The sequence below is a fragment of the Lycium barbarum genome, chromosome 10, assembly GCF_019175385.1.
Source record: "Lycium barbarum isolate Lr01 chromosome 10, ASM1917538v2, whole genome shotgun sequence".
Lineage (NCBI taxonomy): Eukaryota > Viridiplantae > Streptophyta > Magnoliopsida > Solanales > Solanaceae > Lycium > Lycium barbarum.
The window spans coordinates 9,824,966-9,847,881 of NC_083346.1; the positions used below are offsets into that span (position 1 = coordinate 9,824,966).

The 22,916-nt window shown below is 33.7% G+C and overlaps 1 protein-coding gene and 1 long non-coding RNA gene across 2 annotated transcripts; one reads left to right on the forward strand and one right to left on the reverse strand.

Annotated features, from left to right (window-relative positions):
* Nucleotides 1-6,500: 6,500 nt before the first annotated feature.
* Nucleotides 6,501-7,226, forward strand: LOC132612700 (uncharacterized). The gene is made up of 2 exons (XM_060326807.1): nucleotides 6,501-6,806; nucleotides 6,897-7,226. Exons 1-2 carry the CDS (start codon nucleotides 6,501-6,503, stop codon nucleotides 7,224-7,226), a joined length of 636 nt encoding a protein of 211 aa, XP_060182790.1.
* A 127-nt stretch (nucleotides 7,227-7,353) lies between these two features.
* LOC132615251 (uncharacterized) lies at nucleotides 7,354-9,156 on the reverse strand. Its single transcript, XR_009572628.1, has 2 exons — nucleotides 8,830-9,156; nucleotides 7,354-7,604 (listed from the first exon to the last, which is right to left on the reverse strand). It is a non-coding gene; the product is annotated as an uncharacterized LOC132615251 (long non-coding RNA).
* Nucleotides 9,157-22,916: the final 13,760 nt, after the last annotated feature.

The window sequence follows — 22,916 nt, forward strand, 5'->3', positions numbered from 1 at the left end:
TAAATTTTTTAGTTTTTAATTTTTAAGTTTCCACACAATTTGTTTTTTAAAAAATATGTAAATTACGGAATTTTATTATTGGCAATTTTTTTTTAAATCTGGAATTTTAAATTACTGGAAATTTATTATTGGCAATTTTTTTTTTTTTAATTTGGATTTTTTTTTTAAATTACGGAATTTTATTATTGACCAATTACAAATTGCCATTTGGCTTTTTAAAAGAGTTAATTTTAACTTGTTAGTTTGAGGGGTATATTTGATCCAAAAACAACCCTTAAGGGTATTTTTAGACCTAAAAGGTGGATGGAAGGGTATTTTTAGACCAAAAGGTGGAAGGAGCGTATTTATGAGCCTTTTTCAATAGTTCAGGGGTATTTTTGGACCTTTTCCGACAAATCAATAGTACCAAAGAATAATATTTTCAGTTTGATTGTAGAATTAATCATTTCCTCCCAACATGGATAGAAGCAGTGGCAAGAACCAAAATTTTTAATAAAAAGACTCAAAATACAAAAACACTACATTTGGAATTTAAAAACGAGGAAAAAACAACTTTGAACCACTTTTTTTTATTGTTAGTATTATTTTTATGAACCACCTTTTCTATCACGCTAAAAATTGCTCTTATATTAAGGGAATTTAACAATTAACACACACACTCTCATAGGGGAATTAATTTTTCTTCCATTGGCCCTTTTTTTAAAGACTGTAAATGACCATAAGTTGTGTTTCAACATTTATATTTATGATCTTTTCGAAAATTGGAACAGACCTTGCAAAATATAGATTCTAAGCAATTTTTTAAAGAGAGAGTACGTAAACATGTTACACTATGTTTGATAGAGAGATATTCAACGTTATTTACATGAAATAGTAAAAGCCAAGGCCATGATAGTTTTGTACTATTGATAATAAAAAAAAAAAATTATATCATAAGATTACATTGGCCTGCACGAGAGCTAATTCTTCTTAGGATCGGAATATGACAGCCTGAAAACAGAGTAATAACTTATAATCGATTTAAATCATACTAATATATAGTGTATATATAAATTAAATCCTGGAAACATAATGTACTTTGTCCCCTCACCCCTCTAGTACATTATCTCATGACAACCCGGAATCTTTTTTATTTTACGGGGAGAAATTGACAAATGGTATATTAACTTTTTAACACTAATTAAATTTTAGCCATCTTGTCAAAACTATTCCTTGTATTGCCACTTTCTAATACATAAATATAATTTTACTAAAAGTTCTCCTAGTTAGAACACGAAAAAAAACTTCAAAAACAGTTATCCGTTTGAATTTCATGAATCATTCTTATAGTTTGAACTGCTAAATGTTGAAGTCCGTGATCGTTCATGAAGATTGATGTTCCAGTAAAAATTTAAACTTGAGTTTGAGTTCCACTTGTCAATGCTTCATATTTCAACACCGTATGCTGGAATTGTTCCTTAATTTAACCGAGAGTAATTTTTATCCAAATTTTAATTTCATGGATTGGGCTCCTCTCCATTTCCCTTCTCTCCATTTTTTCCAAGTTCTACCTTAGATTGGAGACACATGGCATGGGTTAGAATTAATGACTAAGATTTAATTGACTAAAACAAGCCTAACTATAGTTCATATAATTAATAACTTATCCATAAATATACTAAAATATTTTCTCTCTCTTCCTATTTTAATATTCCATCTTTTTTTCCGATCATGAAAACTCTTTAATGGTGATATTTTTCATAATATAGACAACTTTTTCAGAAATTATCAATTGAATAATGGGGTCTATATTATGTGAATTAGTAAGCATCACAATTGAAAAAATGAAAAATATCACCAATTGAATAATGGGTCTATTGGAGAAAAAAAAATTAAGTGGCAAAAGATAATCGGATAAATTAGAAAAGATATTTTACTGGGTAGGAATATTAAAATAGGAAGAGAGAGAAAATATTTTAATATATTTATGGATAAGTTATTAATTATATGAACTATGGTGAGGCCTTGTTTTAGTCAATTAAATCTTAGTCATTAATTGTAGGTAAAATTACTCAAATGACTACCTTATGGTAGTTTTCTATCATTTATAGCTACCCTTTTAAATATTACCATTTGTAGCTATGTTTTCCCAAATTAAGGTATTTTTTCAGATGTATTTGATGCGTGTAAATTCATAGAAACACAGTAAAAAAGAAAACATATCCCTTGATTTTAGGCCATAACAGTGGGATCATTTAATTAGTTATTAATTGGTATTTTTTACCATACATTTAATTAGTTATTAATTGATACTTTTTACCATACTCTTTCACATTATCAGATTTTAGAATTTTTTTTCCATAACCGTTTTCTAGTCCTTCATCAAATCTTTAACATTCAAACATAAAAACTCAAAAATTCAAAATTTGAAAACATTCAACAGCCAATGTATTTGAAGTTTTCAATATTTATTTCGTATTTTATTTACCCATGTATTTGATAGCATAACTAATGTATTTGAAATTTCCAATCAAACTCCATGTATTTTATATTAATATCAGTAACAATTTGCATCAACCATGTATTTGATGGGATTAATTTGAACAAAATACATAAATATATAGAAAACTTACCATGTATTTGTGTCACCCGTGTAATTGAAACTAGATGAACTGATGGAATTAATTTGAACAAAATACACAAATATATAGAAAAACTTACAAAAATACACCACCAACCACAACAATTAGTAGTTATATCATAGAACATACACAAATACATATATTTTTCATCTTCTCAAAACCCTAAAAAACTTTCTCTCTCCCCTTCTCTTGTGTGCGCCGCCATAACCACCACCACGCCCTGGAGCAAAAACAATCACTTCCACCAAGTTGATTTTGTGGAAGAATAATAACACAAATAGCGAAAAATTCATGAAACAAACGAGATTGGATAGAACGTGAAAGAGGCCAACTTTGATCACATATACCTTGAATCGGAATAACCGTACTGAAAATACCGTTTCGGATTGCAATACCCGAAAATAGAAAATCGAATTACTGTGATTTTTAATAATTCACAAGGAAATAGAATCTAAGGTGATGATTGATATACTGGAACTTTAAAAGAAGAAAGAAGAGTACTTTAAGGTTTTTTTTTTTTTTTGAAAAAGAAGAAGAAAGAATACGACGAATCTTCTTGATTGGTGAGAATGGAAGTGAAATTTTTGCAGAAGGGTGAAGAAAAGAAGAAGACGACTATTTCACTAGGCATTCACAATTTTTTTTCTTTTTTTAAAAAGGTAAGAATTTATGAAAAAGGAGAGAGAATGGTAATGTATATTAAATGATTAATATTGTTATCATTAAAAGTGGATATGGGATTGGGGGTACTAATTTTTCGGTGTATTTGTGAAATGGTAATTAAAAGTTACTGTGTAGCTATAATAGTTAAATTAGAAAAGTATTTAGTTATTATTAGTAATTAAAATAAAATATAAATATTATCACTAATTATGTATTAGAAGTAGTTATAACGCGTAAAAATTCCTTAATTCTAACCCATGTCATGTGCCTTCAATCTAAAGTAAAATTTAAGAAAATGGAGAGGAGCTCAATCCTAATTTCATACTAAAAATATCCACTTTTCAATTACATTTGAACCAATAACTAAATTTTGATCGCCTCGCCGGCCATTCCACCTAATTACGTACTATTTATACAAACTAAACTCTTACACGCCGGCCATAGCCTGCAATGCAAACTGTAGTTTCGTCCATATCTGTAAATACAAATTCTGTCCTTTTTTCGTTTGTCGACATGCTTCTTTTAGAAAAAAAGTTGAAAAAAGCGAGCCTATATCAATCCGAAACTCGTGTCAGTGACTCAAAAGTCTCAACATGTCGTACTCAACTTAGTACTGATCTTATTATTTTACTATAAACGATAAAGTGTTGTTATATTTTATAATTAAGTGCAATTATCCCTAATAATTGAATGAGCAGTACTTAAAAATAGCTTAGATGTAATGGATTAAGCAATGACCTGTGCAAAAAAGTTACTTTGTTTTCTTTCAACTTTGAGTAATTATGTGACATGTCTCTGTCTTCTATGTAATTACCTGTTTGATCGTTTTATGATTGTCTTAATTATTATTTACACAGTTAAAAGATATTTCTTTAATATAATTTTTTGAAATGTTTTTTTAAATATTTTGAATTGTTAATTATTTTTAGCTATAGTACTTTTTATGTAACTTCTAAATATGTAATTTTTATTTTAAAAAAATTAAAGATTCTAAATTCACACTGAACATTAGTTAGTTTGACCCTCATAATTCGAAACTTGACAATTTTTTTAGGATAGAGGGAGTATTTGAGTTGAGATAAGTTGAATCGAGCTGTGCTAAATAACAAGTCATAATCTCAACCCATCCAACTTTTACTAATTTTAAATGTCTATTAGTATCTATGGGTTGATTTGGACTACATCTTAATCTAGCTTTTAACGGGGCTGAATTGAACGGGTCAAAATTAGTGAAATTAAGACCCCTCCAAATTTGCACGGAACATGCTTTCATGGGATAATTTTTCTACCCTTACTGTGAGTATATATAAGTAAAAAGATTTAGAGTCAAAGAAACAATTTTACTCCATTATGTCTATTTACTTTTTAGTTTAACTTCTATACAGGATATTGTAAAAATATTTTTGCATTGTCATATCACCTCCTGGATAGCTAGTTGTTAAGGTTCATAAAGAGTGGGATTAATAACCTAAAAAATAAGGCAAAAGATAATGATTGAGTAAGACAATTTACGCAATCAATATATATATATAAATTAAATCCTTTATTATTCTATAAAAATTAAAGAAACTAAGGATAAATGAGAACTAGCTAATCTTTGAAAAAGACAAATAAGTGAAACAAAACCCAAAGGTTAAAATTTGCTGTGTTGATTAACTCACCAAAAAAAAAAAAAAATGGTAGTACAAATAGTTTCTCACCAACAAGGATTGTGATGTAGTGGCTGGTACTACTTCATCCTTAATTAAGAGGTCTTCTTGTTCGAGCCCTTTGGTACACAGTCACTATTGTTAGGGAGTGCTTTGCCCTCTAATATGAAATTGCCCGGCACGAATCCAGATTTAGTCGGGCCCCAATGCGGGTATCAGACATTGGATGAGAAACAAAAAAAAAAAAGTACATAGTTCTCTAATGAGAATGAGAGAAAACTATAGGGTTCATATGCTTCATTGATGATTGAAAACCTGTACAATTCAGATCAAAATTAATAAAAATAAAACTTATGTATCTTATAAATTAAATACTCTAGGAAGATCGTGTAATTTTTTTTTTTTTTTTTTAAATCTGCTTTAGCTCTACAATTATTTACAAAGTACATCTTATCTTTCTGCTACATCCATTAGAATTGACATCGTCATCAAGAATTCTGAAAAATGAGTCAACTTCTTCTTTTGCAACGATCTCGTGAAATTGCAATTTCCTCTTGCATGACGAAATTACCCTTTTGGGTTTTTTAGGTGCAGGTGGACATTTGAGAATTTTTGGGATAAAAAAAGAAGGTGATTTTGGGGTTTTGCATTCATCTTTGTGGCTATTAAAAATAGTGCTGCATCTTTGAGAATTGTGAGGAGAATTGATCTTGGTTTTTGGTGATTGAATTTTGAAGAGATCTTGTGGGAATTCTAGATCTGTTGGCATTTTTTTCTTGGATGGAATTTAGGATTCTATGAGAGAGAGATCTAGAGAGAGGGAATAGAAAAGTTGTGTGGACAAGATATGGGAGGGATATCTTTTTGTGTTAGATCAATATATATAGACTTTAAGTTAATTATATATATTATTAGCGAAAAAAGAATTTACACTATCATGTCACTATAATTTATCTAGTACTGTTGTAAGTAACCTCCTTTATTCATAAAATTATATAACCCGTTTTTTAATGGAGAGATACCCGTAGATATTATTTGGATGATTTAATGATGTAAAAAAAATATTTACACTGCCTTATGATACTTCCTTTGTCATAATTTATGTATTATCGTTTAACTGAATAAAAAAAAATGAAAACTTCTAAAAGACCTAACGTATCAAGCTAATTTGTTACTACTGAGAAAATAGGAATTACTTAGGCTGAGTTGTACAGGGGTATAATTGTAAATAACACAGTTAGTTAGAAGTAATTAATGAGGCAGTTAGTTAGCACATGGGGTAGTTAGTTTGTTAGCATTATATGTAGCATTGTAACCATCTGTTGAAGGTAATTGAATTCTATTTTCACAACTTCACATTTCTAATGCATTCTACATTCTCTCTCTCTCTCAGATTTCTTCTCTCTAGATTTAGGGCTTGTACTTTGCTCAAATTATAACATGGTATCAGAGCTTTAACCACAATTGTGAGTTTATTTCTTCGATCTGGTTGAATTAGTGTTTCAGAATACGATTCAATTCAATTAGTGTTGCAAAATTCAATTTTAATTCCTTCGTACATTCAATAATGGGGAAAACTGAGATTGATCATGATCATGCACTTTATCTTCATCCTTTTGATACTACTGGAGCTCCAACAGTCACAATCCAGTTGAAAGGATCTGAGAATTACTCCGTATGGAGCCGTGCGATACGAATCCAACTGTTAGGGAAGAACAAGTTAGGGTTTATTGATGGTACGGTCAAAAAGGAGGATTTCGAAGCAGATCTAGAGCATAACTGGGATCGCTGCAATGCGATTGTGTTGGGATGGATAATGAGCTCAGTTGCGAAGGAGTTACGAACAGGAATTGTATATGCAGAAGATGCTAGGGTTGTCTGGGAAGAACTGAAATAGCGTTTCGATAGAGTGAATACCTCTCAGATCTACCAACTACACAGAGAAATTACAACAATTGTCCAGGGAATAGATAGTGTGCAGACGTATTTCTCAAAGCTTAGAGGTTTATGGGCAGAATTTGACAGCATGGTGCCACCACCATATAATTGCTCTAAGTCTAAAGATTTTGTTGAACATTTGCAGAGGCAGAAGTTGATGCAGTTCCTTATGGGACTAAATGAGAGTTATGAGCAGGCAAGGAGTCATATACTGATGACAAGTCCAGCTCCGACTGTCAACAAGGCCTATGCTATGCTAATTGAAAGGGAGAGTCAAAGGAATGCAGCAAGTATTTCTATGAAGGGCGAAGGGACTGACTTAGCTGCACTCATGTGTCACGACCCAACCCCGTAGGCCGCGACTAGTGTCCGTGCTGGACACCCATACGTACCCAATAACCCAAATCAACATATTAGTAGAATTTATCAATATAAAAGTCAGTTGGCGTTACTAGTTATCATAGATGAACAGATATAACACGTGGAAGCCGATAAGGCTATCACAGATCATATCAACCCAAAACATATACAGAACCCACACAATTATGTCTACAGACCTCTACAGAACATAACAGAATCATAAGATGGGACAGGGCCCCGTCGTACCCCTGAATAGCGTACATATATAAAATAGCAGAAGACTGTACCAAAATATAGGCTCCGGATAAAGGAGCGCTCCAAAATAGCAGAATAAAGTCCTAAGCGGGCGGATCATCAAACCTGTCGTCTGTACCTGCGCGGCATGAAAACGCAGCCCCCGAAGAAAGGGGGTCAGTACGAAATATGTACTGAATATGTAAAGCCTGAATCACAGAAACAGAGTCATAACCGGAAACAGAACGAACAGAAAAGCGATGCAAAATCTAGAAGATCATATGCATATTTTCAAATCATAAAAAGTGTGTACAAAAACATATGCCATATCGTATCCGACCCCCGCCAAGGGACTCGGCAGACAAAACGTGGTCACCCTTCCGACATTGGTGCCACAACAAATAAGGATCAGAATAGGGGATAACCCCGTAGCATATCATATCATATCAGATGGCCATATCATATCATATCATATCAGAATAGTGTACATGGCACAACATACTCCACAACCCATGTACATGTATACCTGCCCCCTCACATCGAGGCATGGCGAACAATGCAGTGGAAGTCGCTTGAGAACATATCCTGGCCCGGGCTCAGTGGGGGAAACATTGAGGCATCCACGAACGGAGTAGTGAGAAACTAAATGCAATAAAATACCATTTATTTCCAGAGACTCAATGAAGCATATCGAATAACAAATCGAAATGGTAAAACTGGACAGAACTATAGTAAGCATAATTCGGATGTCATAATGGATTACGGATGCATAATCTTTCTGAAATCATTTCCAAGTTTCAAAACAATTTATAAAACTCAACAGAATATTTAAAATAATTTTTAATTAATAGTTAGAGGAGTAGTTAAAACATTTCCTTTAAAGCCGCTCGTAGACACGTCATAAACACAAAAGGGTAAAATCGGAAATAGTTTGAGAGAGTTACAAACTTTTGAAGTACGGAACCTTCTGAAAATATTCCATAAGTCATACTTAGAAATTCAAGTATCATTCATATTAGAAGACTTTCGAATATCATTATGGATCACATATTCATATTAGGAAACTTGCGGATAACATTATGGATCAAATCAAATGGGGACTTTAAGACCATATATACGTACCAAAATATTTATCAAAGACTTACGTCATATCAATTTTCTTTCGAACACATTCGGAAATATACCAACGAAGACTTTCGAACATCATATATACATATCAAACCGCATGAAATACTTACGGAAATCAAAAACATCGGCCATCCTAGTGGCGCTAAGAATAGAATTTTCTTTAGAAGCATACGTATACATTATTTGTTCATTCCATAATGGTCATGCCAAAAGAAGGGAAGGTAAGCTCTACATACCTTACTTCGTTCAAGAGCTCAGTTCAGCCAAGAACTTCCACATTTAATATGATAAACCTTATATGCCTAGAAATGATCCTCTTCCACCTTACTTTTCTTCGAAGAAAGTCCGAATTCAATAACACGACAAAATAAAACCAACCTCCGTGCTTGAATTTACACAAAAAAAAACTAAGCTGATCCACTGGAACAACATTGCTATTTCTCATTCCTCTTATGAAACCAATATATGTAATTAACGTAAAACGTGGGATCCCAAATATTTGTTGCACTTCATTGCTGCTTCCCAAAGGAGAAAGAGAAAAGTAATTCCTGGATCATTCTTGTTTATTACAGAAGAAGGTAGGTAAGATATATAAATATATATATATCGATATCTTATAAAAAAGATAAGATGGACATGAATTAAATAATATAGGTTTGGTGGTGGATACATATTCATTGTTCTGATAACAATACATATTTCAAGGAAAGTTAGGCACGTTGCACTTAATAAAATATGCTAAAAAAAGTTACTTCATGAACAAAGGACACCTAAGCTCCTCTAATATCTCCACACTAAATAATATGATCATGCTTAATTAATTTCCCACTTCGCTAATGTTTTCAAGCTAATTGCAATTAATTAGTAAACTGAGTACTAATAAAATCGAGATTAAAAATCCTTATCTCATATCTCAAAATTAATCTTGTCCTTAAATTTATTTACGAATAATCAAATGTATAAAAATACGGGATGTTATGGAGTCCGATGGAAACTTATCGGAAAAAGATTATTGCTGGCCAAATTTCTTAATTATAAAGAATGAATAAGTAGTGATGATGTCTAATACATGTCCAAAATCCATGTGGTAACGTGGATGATATGCCACCCCTCCAATTATTTTAATATAAAAGTAAGATCATAAGATGTAATCTCATACACTAATATTTTAATATTTCTTTGAAATACATAAGCTTCCAAAACTTTTGTTATTGAAATATCATATCAACTTAAGACATACAGGTATTTCACAAAAACTAATACATCTAGAAATTATGTTTGCCAAATTATAATCTTTTCTCAACCTAATATCAAGAGTACAAATTTTTGTACTATCAATTCTCATAATGAAAAAAAAATAACTTTCCATAAGAGAAAATAATTTATATTCTCATAACAAATAAAATCTCATTTATAAATGTCCTCACACAACACATATAATCTAAAACGTATTCGAGAAGTAGTAACAGTAATAGCTATAGAAAATCATACTTTTCAAATATTTATTAAAATGAGTTTAATTAAAAAAAAAATACCAAAGGCAAATGAGCTTAAAACTTTAACTGATCTTTTGCCCTTTTCACGTGCCACTTGTTGGCCAAACTTTTATAGTATTCACGCCTAGGCTGCTACAATAGCACTTTGTGCATGCCACAATTGAACATACTACACACTCCATAATAATATAGTGTAATAGTATTACACATAAGGCCCACTTCATGTTGACTATACATATAATTCTCAAAACGTGTCCTAGGTCTAAGTAAAAATAATAATTTGTGTCTATATGTAATAGGATGCCACATAGACCTTCACTTGTCCACTTTATTTCCCAACATGATTAAACGTTAATATCTTGTCCCCAATTTACTTAAATATCAACCACTTTTAACATAATTCATATACTCATTATCATAATTATGTGATAGAATTTTAGTCCATAGCCTCTTTGTACATGCACCGAGCATTATTCTCAATCACCGTCGTTACACTGGTTAAGTCCTAATTTATTTCAACACTCCACTTCTTGTATATACTGAATTCTTAATATTCCTGCTTCAATATGACTAAATTCTCCAGGTTTGGGTAAATTTGCTCATGTTGGACGGTTAAATTTCTTTATCCAAAATTTAGGAGACCGTATTTTATTCAAATAAATTTTCAAACCTCGACGAAACTTATTTTCTTCGATTTGTTTAACCTCAAATCCTTACGGTACATGTGTACCGTCACTTTAACCACCTATAAGCTTGGGGGGTAACCTCGTGTCCGTTACTAATATCATTTAACTCGCACGCTTTCCGACGTACGAAAATATAGGATATAACATCATGGCTGGTAAAGGAGGAAATTACCACAGACCAAATGTAAAAAAGAACAGGGAAAGGAACTTGGAACAACAATGTGATTTCTGCAAAAGGAAGGGACATGTAATGGGTGACTGCTACAGACTGCACGGTTACTCTCCAGATTTCAAGCATAAGAAGAAGGAGAATGTAAATAAAGCTTACAATGTTCAAGCTGAGAACAAAGGGAATATGAAAACAACTTACAATAATCATACTGAGAATGTGAATCCAAACCTATTTAGTGGAAGTGCAGGTACTGCTAACAATGTTAGAATTGGAACAGGTGGAGGAGACATACCAAGGGCACCACAGTTCACTCCTGAACAATATGATCAGATTATGATGGAACTTGAGAAGAACTTGTCACAGGAGAGTATGGCTAATATGGCAGGTATTATCCAATCTTTCTTAGCTAATGTAGAGGAGGAGAAGTGGATAATTGACATATGAGCAGTGAATCATATAACTTCTAAAGTGAATATTTTATCTGATGTTAAAGAAGTTCAATGAGATAAACCTAGGAGAGTTCATTTACCAAATGGAGGAACAACCTCAGTTTCACATACTGGGAAATGCAAAATCCTAGACAACAAAGAAATACATGATGTATTATTTATTCCAGATTTTAAATTCAATTTGCTGTTAGTTTCCAAGTTGACTAGAGAACTGCACTGTTTTGTGTCATTTTACCCTGAGTTTTGCTTGTTCTAGGACCTGTCCAATGGGAAGGTCATTGGGATTGGTAGAGAGTAGGATGGATTGTACTTACTCATTCCTAAAGGATCAAATGGATGTGGAATCACAGAGCTTAAAGGTTTAAAGACAAACAATGCACAAATAGTGAAGGAAGATATCTTACTATGGCACAGGAGACTTGCTCATGCTTCAGGACTTTCAATAAAACAGTTGCTAGGTTACAATTTAGATGAATGTAAATCTGTTTTGAATAACTGTGATGTCTGTCCTCATGCTAGACACACTAGACAGCTTTTTCCTAGTAGTAATAGTCACTCTACTAGACCTTTTGAATTACTGCACTTGGATGTATGGGGCCCTTATGCAACACAAACTTATGATGGAAATAAATTCTTCCTTATTGTTGTTGATGATTTTTCAAGGAATACTTGGATTTTCCTTCTAAAATTCAAACATGATATACTGATAGTCCTGAAATATTTCCTCAAAATGGTTTATACACAATTCACTGCAGTAGTTAAGACCATAAGAATAGACAATGGAGGAGAATTTGTCAGTAATGAGATGCAGGACTTATTCAAGGGACTGGGTATAATCCATCAAAGGACATGTGCTCATACACCTCAGCAGAATGGGGTGGCTGAACGAAAGCACAGACATCTGCTAGAGGTTGCTAGAGCACTTAGGTTTCAAGGTCATATTCCATTGAAGTTTTGGGGTCATTGTATATTGACAGCTGCTTATGTGATTAACAGGTTGCCATCAGTTGTTCTAGCTGGTAAGTCTCCATATGAGGTGTTTTATGGAAAGAGGCCTAATATCGCTCATATGAGGACATTAGGATGCTTATGTTATGCTAGTGTATTACCCAAGTCAGACAAGTTTGCCAGTAGAGCTATCAAAGCTGTTTTCATGGGTTATTCTAGCATCACAAAGGGGTATGTGTTGTTTGATTTGTGTAATCATAAGTTCTTTGTAAATAGGGATGTGGTATTTAGGGAAAACACTTTCCCTTTTCATGTTTCCCTAGCTACTCCTTCACAGTCCATAGATCCATCACATTTTCCTTCAACTAATGACTTTTCAGATCCATTACCTGATATAGTTCCACCTACCAACCTTGGTACACCTGATCCACCCATACCACTTTCACCTATAGCTTCTCTTGATGATCATCATCCTATTTCGCCAGCTGATCAAACCCCTGATTCTTTATCTGATTCTCCTACACCAACACTTCCTCCTGTTACTCTTCCATCACCCACTACTACTCGTGCTGTTTCTCAGAGAAAATCTCAGAGGCAATCAAAAGAACCTATCTAGTTGTCTGACTATGTAAAAAAATCACATGCTCATGGTGCTTTGTATCCTAGTGCAAACAATATTTCTTATGCACACTTGTCTGCTTCTTACCAACATTATCTGGGTGCTTTCTCTTCTATTGTGGAACCTAAGACTTATCAAGAAGCTTCCAAGGACCCTAAGTAGGTAGAAGCCATGGAGGCTGAGATTAAAGCACTTCAAGACAATTATACCTGGGATTTGGTTTGTTTACCAGATGGAGCACAACCTATTGGTTGTAAATGGGTATACAAGGTAAAATTGAAAGCTAATGGGGATGTGGAAAGGTTCAAGGCTAGGTTGGTAGCCAAGGGTTACAACCAAAGAGAGGGCCTTAACTACCCTGAAACCTTTTCCCCGGTTGTTAAAACTGCTACTGTCAGATCTGTATTATCTCTAGCTGCTCAGTTTTCTTGGCATATACATCAACTAGATGTTTATAATGCTTTTTTGCAGGGGGGTCTCCATAATGTTGTCTACATGGATCTCCTACAGGGATTTTCAAGTCAGGGGGAGTCACATATGATTTGCAGACTTGTTAAATCCCTTTATGGGCTCAAACAAGCTAGCAGATAGTGGAATTTAAAGCTCACTGAAGCTTTACTGCAGTCTGGTTTTCAGCAAAGCAGCTTGGATCATTCCCTTTTTATTAAAAGATAGGAAACTGATATAGTTGTGATCTTGGTATATGTCGATGACATGTTGGTGACAGGAAATAATTTGGAGTTGATCAACAGCACAAAGGAGGCATTACACAAAGCTTTCAAAATCAAGGATCTAGGCGATCTTAAGTTTTTTCTTGGGATGGAATTTAGCAGATCAAGTAGAGGAATATTGATTAATCAAAGAAAATATGCTCTAGAGATTATATCTGAATCAGGACTGGGCGCAGCAAAGCCAGCCAGGACTCCCTTAGAGGCAAATGAAAAATTGACCACTGAAGAACTTGACAAAATAACTGGAAGATCTGGTGATCAGTTACTGGAGGACAAGAGCCAATATCAAAGGATAATTGAAAAGTTGCTCTACTTAACATTAACATGGCCAGAGATTGCCTTCTCAGTGCAGAAACTTAGTCAGTTCTTGCAGCAACCCAAAAGATCTCATTAGAATGCAGCAATGAGGGTAATCAGATACATAAAGAGGGAACTTGGTCTAGGCATCTTGATGAGCAGCAAAAGGTCAAATGCACTCACTGTGTATTGTGATGCAGACTGGGCATCATGCCCAAATACTAGAAAATCAGTATCAGGATACTTAGTTAAGCATGGGGATACATTGATCTCATAGAAATCAAAAAAACAAACCACTGTTTCGAGGAGTTCAGCAGAAGCTGAATACAGAAGTATGGCAAGTAGTTTCAGAAGTAGTATGGATCACAGCTTTAATGAAAGAACTGGGGATTGAATTGCAACAACCAGTTGAGCTATTTAGTGATAGCAAGGCAGCGTTACAAATTGCAGCAAATCCGGTATTTCATGAGAGAACTAAGCATATTAAGATAGATTGCCATTTCATCAGGCAAAAGATTCAGGAAGGGTTAATAGAAACTAAGTATGTTGGAACAAGAGATCAGATAGCAGATATTTTGACTAAGGAGTTGGGAAGAAGTCAGCATGAGTTTCTTGTTAGCAAGCTGAGTGTGCTTAATATCTTTGCACCTGCCAGCTTGAGGGGGAGTGAGAAAATAGGAATTACTTAGGCTGAGTTGTACAGGAGTATAATTGTAAATAGCACAGTTAGTTAGAAGTAATTAATGAGGCAGTTAGTTAGCACATGGGGTAGTTAGTTTGTTAGCATTATGTGTAGCATTGTAACCATCTGTTGAAGGTAATTGAATTCTATTTTCACAACTTCACATTTCCGATGCATTTTACATTCTCTCTCTCTCTCAGATTTCTTCTCTCTAGATTTAGGGCTTGTACTTTGCTCAAATTATAGCAACTACTACTATATATGTTTGATTCATGTACTGCCTTACATGAATTTAAAATGTGCCATGCATTTATGAAAAGAGAAAAAAGATGAATGTCTTGAGTTAATTAATACGCTGATTGTTGATTAACTAGGAGCAATAGCATTTTTAGTCCCTCTGCTATTGTTAAATCCTAATTTTGATTAATTGTTGTCGTTTCTGAGTTAACATGTTTGATCTTCGATTAAAGAAAACGTATGTTTTTGGTAGCTTCGTGTAGGAAAATCCTTATATTTAGACCATTTTTAGAACTATAACCCACGAATATTGAGTAATATACATACTTGATTTTACACATGGGTAATTAAATATAATACAAAAATTGATAATTCAGTAATTTTGTGAAGAGTTGCAAGTAGGATTAGAAGTGTATTTTTAATTAATTGAAGATTTAATATGCTTAGACAGATATCATGAGAATTATGTTCATGATTTATCAATAATTGCAGGACTAAAAATAATATTATACATACTCATTAATTACCATATAGTGTTTTGTTTGTCTTTTTGTTTCTTTTCATGGTCTAATCCACTGAAAAACTTGTAAACCAAATGTTACAACTAACATATACATGCATCATGCATGTGACTCATGAGACAGACAATATGATTTCCATACTTTTAACACGCAGAATGTTTGTGATAATACGAGTCACATCTTATAATTAACTGGTAGAAATTTATATTTTATCCACTAGCCAAAGGAAGTTTTCAGTTCAAAAATAGCCGCTAGCAAAAATATATATCGTAGTGAATGTAATCTATTTTCACCACTATGAAAGTGTTTTAAAATGTTTTAGATTTAGTGATACCCTTTCAAACAAAATTGAACTTTTTAAATTATTTGGCCAAACACGAGTTGTTACCGAAAGTACTTTTTCAAAAATTCCATTTGACAATGCAAAATGCTCTAAAATAAGTAGATTTTGAATGTATTGTATGTTCATCAATCAAAAGATAAATTAGAAGTAATAATAAAAGACAGAAGAAATGATAATTCCAAATTATGAGAGTTAAAAAAGGGTGGAAGGGTTAGGGGGCTAATCTAAAGAGAGAATCTATCGGATCTGAAAATCATAGTTTTCACTTTTTGGGGATTGCTGTATGGAAGTGGAAGTTTCCAACTTATGTTTGAGGTGAAAAAAAGTTCACTTCGACATAAGTCATAAAAAAAGATTTTTTTTTCTTATCTACTTCGACATAACATATATCTTCTTGGAACTTCGATTTATTTAATGAAACCTGACACATCTGCCCCTAATAAAATATAAAACGAGGTTTAAGATGCAATCTTGTTGTTGCGATTTCACCTTATAATATGAGATGCAAGGTTCGAATTCAGAATTTCAACATAGAACATAAATTTATAGTAACAGAATTATTAAAATTATATACTCAACAATTATATTTTGTTCATAATTTCAAAATTTTAATAAGTTCAGTGCTAAATTTTAACGATAGAACCCGTCAAGTTTATTAATTAAAAAAAAAATCGTCTGCCTCCATTGCTATCGTGAGTCCACCCTTCCTCGAGAAAAAACAATAAAGAGAAAAGCAAGAAAATTAATAGAACTATTTAAAATAGTATTGAACTTACACTCTTCAAAACATACTGTTTCGATTTAGTCTTACATGTCTTACTTTCAGTTTTAGTGTTTAAAAAGAATGTTAATTTCTATATTTGGTAGCTCTCTAGTCTCTAGTCTCAACATATCCCATATAACATATTTGTAATATATTTAAGACCACAAGCTCAAGGTGCATTTTCATACATTACTCGCACACATTTTAAAACTCCATCCGCAATTAAATTAAACACATAAAATGAAAAGGAAGGAACAATTTTTTCTCTCTAATAAGTCTAGAGGTTAAGTTCAGATAAAACTTGAGTAGAACTAGCAAGGTCCTACCATACTAGAGAATCACGAGTAAATCTTCTATTGCAAAAGTTAGTTCCAGAACTCAATTATTGTTTTGCTTATATGTGTGTTAATTTGTCCTCTATACATTTTATTAAACCTCAAGGAAAGTGCACCTCGAAAAGTATATAGGGACAACAACAGTCTTTCAGGTCTTTCAGTATAACCTATATTTAATGATAACAAAAAATTCTTTATGTTCCTGTGATTACACGCAACAATATGATACAGAATATGTCAACGCTGATTTCGTTAATCTTTGCCTTCAAAATTATTTCTCATTTTTATAGCTCATGCAAACTCATTTTCATAAATCTTTCAATACACCCAAACAATCGCCGAGAAATACGGTGAAATGCATAGAATTCTTCCACCCTTAACCCTTAGTGAGGGTTCAAATTTGAATCCTGAGAATGAACTTTTTTTAGTAGGGAGCTGCTTTTCCTTGTTATGCAACATGAAGTTGAAATAGTCAGACGAATAGTTTTGAATACCAAATGATTATACAAAAATGTATACACCCAACCAGAGGGAAATTAAAAATAGAATTCTGCGCACACAGAAGAAATACAAAGCAAAAACATTTTGCGTTACGGATTTAATTGACATATGCATTAACATAATTTTTTTTAAAAAAATTATACTATATCAATATATCAGCCGATTACAACAAATTATTACTTTGCTTTCTAGGTTAGTAAATTGGGTTTACTACCGTCAGTTAGGGGTGTACATGGACCGGGTTGGTTCAGATTTTTTAAACACCAAACCAAACCAATTGCGTCGGGTTTTAAAATTTATACACCAAACCAAACCAATAAAATTCGGGTTTTTCAATCTCGGGTTTTCTCGGGTTGTTCGGTTTTCTCGGGTTTTTCAGGGTTTTTTCGGAATAGTCTTGATACAAAACATATAACTTTTACTTCAAATATTTCTTTAGTCCTAGTAAGATACAATTATATAATTAAGGTGTTTCTTAAGAAAATAACACAAAATGTGAAAAGAGTGAGGCCATTGTATTAAAATATTCAACAAAAGCTAATATAATCGGTTAAAATAAATATTGCTAATTAACAAGCCATAAAAGAAAATGACCATAATCTAAAAATACTAAGTCATGCTAAAATAAGTATTACTTACATGACAAAGAAAAAAACTTAAGTTATATATTTTTACTTTGTAAATCAATTATGCAAAGCTAAAGAATAGATATCCAACATTATTGTCATTCCTAGTGGTAAATTGAATTTCTTTTGTTAGGATTAGTGTTGAGTTGGTTTTGGTTTGGGCTTTATTTGAGTTACTAACATCCATAGGATATAAAACTTATTGACATTCAAAATTCTAAGTTCAAGCTTGAATAATATGATAATAGATAAAAAATTACGAAAAAATTTAAGAAATATTTATAAATTACTTTACAAATAAATATTCTTATGTATAAAATGTTTTAAAAATTGAATACATGTAATGTCGGGTTGGTTTGGTTTGATTTGACTTTTTTTAATTAAAACCAAACCAAACCAATTATGGTCGGGTTTTTTTTCCAACACCAAACCAAGTCAAACCAAACCATTAGTCGGGTTTTTTTCTCGGTTTATCGGTTTGGTACTTTTTGTCAGTTTACTTTGTACACCCCTACCGTCAGTTACTTGTTATAGATTACTTTAAACTTGATAATGTAAAAAATATACACTCTGTGTGCGCATAATACGCTACATCAGTACTATATTTATCATTATTTGAAACACATTTTACTGATTACTTGTTGGCAAGAAGCCATCTCCGATCGCCATTGATGAAATCGATGAAGCTAAGAAGCCGAGAAAGAGAAGATAAAGTGCGGACTAGACTAGGCTCCATTATTTGTTTTGTTCAAATGGATATAATGGAATAATGGGCTGATGAATTTTGTTATGGACTCTATTATTTGATTTGGGCCAATGATTCAACACAGCCCAAATTCTGATCTCAGCCCAATTTCTATGACATCAGCCCAACACCAAACAATACGTGAAGATGTCATTTTCAGCATTGTACAAGGAATATTCTAGGATGTGTATGTGTACAAAAAGTTTGCTACACAAAATATGTAATTGCATTTTAGTCCATAGATAGTTTAGATATTACCAATTTTCTATTTTCTATTTCTTGAAGAAAAATCCTCAGCTACTTGTATATATATGAGGCATTGATCAATAAAGGAGATACACAGAAAATTCCCCAAATTTCATACATTTTATCTTTTTTTTTCTAACATGGTATCAGAGCATTAATCTCGATCCATATCTCAATTTCTGTGTCATCATCTTAATCACTGTTACATCAGATTCATCCACCCACAAAATCTAGACAAAAATGGCTAACAATCCAGCACCAGCTGATGCTACTAAAGACACAAATAACACAGTGGTGACCTATGATGTAAGTCATCCATATCATCTCAATTCTTCGGACTCTCTTGGAATGAATCTCATTCACTCCATATTTGATGGAAAAGGTTTTCCAGGATGGAAAAGGTCAATCTTCATCGCCTTGTCTGCAAAGAAGAAATTAGGATTCATTAATGGTTGCATTAAAACACCAGATCTGTCATCTAAAGACTATGAACAATGGAGTTGTGTAAATGATATGGTAATAGCATGGCTTTTGAATGCACTATCTCCAGATATTAGAGATAGTGTTATTTACTCGAAAACAGCTAAAGAGCTATGGGACAGCTTGGAATAAAGATTTGGAAAGCTGGATGGAGCTAAGCTCTATCAACTTCAGAAGGAATTATCAACTCTAGTGCAGGGTAACAACAACATAGCTGGGTATTTTACCAAGCTTAAAAAGATATGTGATGAGTTAGATTCTCTCAACCTTGCTTCATATTGCACATGTCTCTATGTATGTGAAGGTAAGGCTAAGCTAATGAAATCTCTAGAAGATCAAAGGTTAATCCACTTTCTTATGGGTCTCAATGATGCTTATGCTCAAGCTAGGAGTGCTATTATCATGATGAATCCATTGCCAACAATGGATGTTGCTTATTCCTTGCTATTGCAAGATGAAAATCAAAGAGAGGCTAGTGTTACTGCCTTCAGCACCCCAGCTGATTCAGTCTCTTTTATAGCTTCTGGGAAAATGAGAGGAAACTACAGACCTGGTAATCAACTTAACAAAGGAGGAAACAGTTTTCAATTAAATGGAAATGGTGGTGCTAAACCTACAAGAGGAGGAGGTAACCAGAGGTTCAAACAGAGAAGAGCAAAGTACAATCCTAATGTTTCTTGTACCTATTGTAAGAAGGTAGGACATGTACATGATGACTGTTTTAGGATTCACGATTTCCCTGAAGATTTTGAATTCACCAAATCAAAAGAGTATGGACACAATATCAGAGGAAATGCTGCTATAGGAAATGAAGAAACTGAGGACATGAACTTCACACCTCTATTCAACCAACCCAATTCACCCCTAACCAGGGAAATCAATTTAGCAAGGAGCAGTGTAATGAGATAGTCCAGCAGGTGCTAAAAGAAATGAAGCTCAGTCACTCCAATTCATCAGGTTCAGCTTTCAATGCCAATGCCATGGCTGGTACTATTCTAAAATACTCAGATTCATGCTTTGCAGTATATAACACTAGCACCTGGATCATTGATTCACGGGCTTCAGAACATATGTGTTTCAATCCTAACTCTTTCCTAACCCTCAAACCCCTGCCTGCACCACTTAATATAAGTTTTCCCAATTCCTTTAGAATTTCTGTCACACATAGAGGGAGTGTCTCTGTTCTTCCTAATCTCACCTTAAATAATGTCTTGCTTGTCCCAGAATTTAAATACAACTTGTTGTCTGTTCATAGATTATGTGTACAACTCCAATGTGATCTTTTATTCACTCTTACTGGATGTGTGTTACAGGACCTTTCCCTGAGGAAGGAACAAGTTTTTGGTGAAGTAGGGGATGGACTCTATCTACTCAAGCCTACTAAATTAGAGCCAAGCCAAGTCAAGGAAGTCTTTTCTATTCAAAAAGGAAGAAATTTCATAGTTCCTAGGGAAATAGTTTCAATTTCAAAAGGAGTACACTCCAAAATTTTCCCTAGTTCTACTTTAGTTTCTAATTCAGAATGCAATACTACTTCTGTTGGTATGTCTGCAAGTGCTATTCCTAATGTAAGCTTATGGCACATCAGACTAGGGCACCTACCCTTTTCAGTAATGAGAAATTTAAATTTCATTCAGTTTCCTTCTTGTTCAGATTATGTGTGTCCTATATGTCCTCAAGCTAGACAAAGTAGACTGCCTTTCCCATTGAGTTTCATCAAAACACATAGAGTATTTGAATTGATCCACATTGACACTTGGGGTCCCTTTAAGGCAGCTACCTATAATGGATATTCTTATTTTTTAACCATAATGGATGACTATAGCAGGGGGACATGGACTTTTCTTCTAAAAACTAAATCTAATGCATTTCCAGTTCTTAAGGATTTCTTATCAATGGTGGAGAGACAATTTGAAGTAAAAGTTTAGAGGATAAGATCAGATAATGCCTTAGAGCTTGGAAAAGGATCACAAGAGGCTTCTTATCTTAATTCAGCAGGGATTATTCATGAGACATCTTGTGTTGCTACCCCTCAACAAAATGAAATTGTTGAGAGGAAGCATAGTCATCTTTTGGAAGTGGCAAGAGGACTATTTCCAGTCTAAAGTTCCTATTCAATACTGGGGTGAGTGTATACTCACTGCCACTCACATCATTAACAGGTTACCTACTAAGGTCTTGAAGAACAAATCACCATATCAAGTTCTTTTCAGAAAATCACCATCCTACAACAATTTTAGGTGTTTTGGGTGTTTATGTTTTGTTTCTAGTCTAACACAATCCAGAGACAAATTCCAACCTAGAGCTAAAACCTATGTTTTCTTGGGATATTCTCAGACTCAAAAAGGGTATAAGGTTCTGGACATGGAAACTAGAAAAGTGTTTGTTTCTAGAGATGTAAAGTTTCATGAAGAACACTACCCTTTTGCCAAAATCCCTAATTCAGATCCTACCCTTTTTCCACCACTTGACCTTGCTACTGAATCTGCTCAACCTATCTCTATCTCATCACCCTTTCAACCAGCTGACACACCTCCTCCCTCACCCAGACACTCACCTAACACTCCCAGAATTTCCTCAGGTTCACCATCTACTTCTAACTTCTCACCTCATAATGTACCCTCTGTTTCCCCTAATGTCAGTCCTAACCTTCAACAAACCAGTGCAGAAATCCTTCCTATTCCCACTAGACAATCAACTAGAATTAAACAGACACCAGCTTACCTTCAAGACTTCGTGTGCAACAACATCCACTTAACTGATGTTACAAGCTCTTGCTTTATTCATCCCACAACACCAACCCTTTTCTCCTTTGCATCTCTATCACTCTCCAACCAGGATCTTCTCCAATCCTTTTCACAAATTTTAGAACCTACTAGTTATGCTGAGGCAAGCAAACACCCAGGTTGGATCAAGGCAATGGAAGCTGAAAATCAAGCCCTACAAGAGAACAACACATGGTCAGTAATGGAGTTACCTGCAGGGAAGAAACCTTTGCCATGTAAATAGGTATTTAAAGTCAAACATAAATCAGATGGATCCATAGAGAGACTAAAAGCCAGGCTGATCGTAAGGGGGGATATTCAACAAGAGGGAATAGACTTTACTGAAACCTTTTCCCCAGTGGTCAAAATGACCACTATTCGATGTCTACTCACGGTTTCTATAAAGAAGGGATGGAAAGTCTCCCAACTTGATGTCAATAATGACTTTTTACATGGTGAAATACAAGAGGAGGTCTTTATGAGATTCCCAGCAGGGCTGGAACCTCCTTCACCAAGGCATGTTTGTCTCCTAAAGAAGTCTTTGTATGGTCTTAAGCAAGCATCTCGACAGTGGTATGCTAGGCTTGCGGGAGGCTTGAGTTTCAAAGGATACACTAGTTTTTTAAATGACTACTCTTTGTTTTTCAAGACTACTGGTGATCTCATTTCCATTATCGCAGT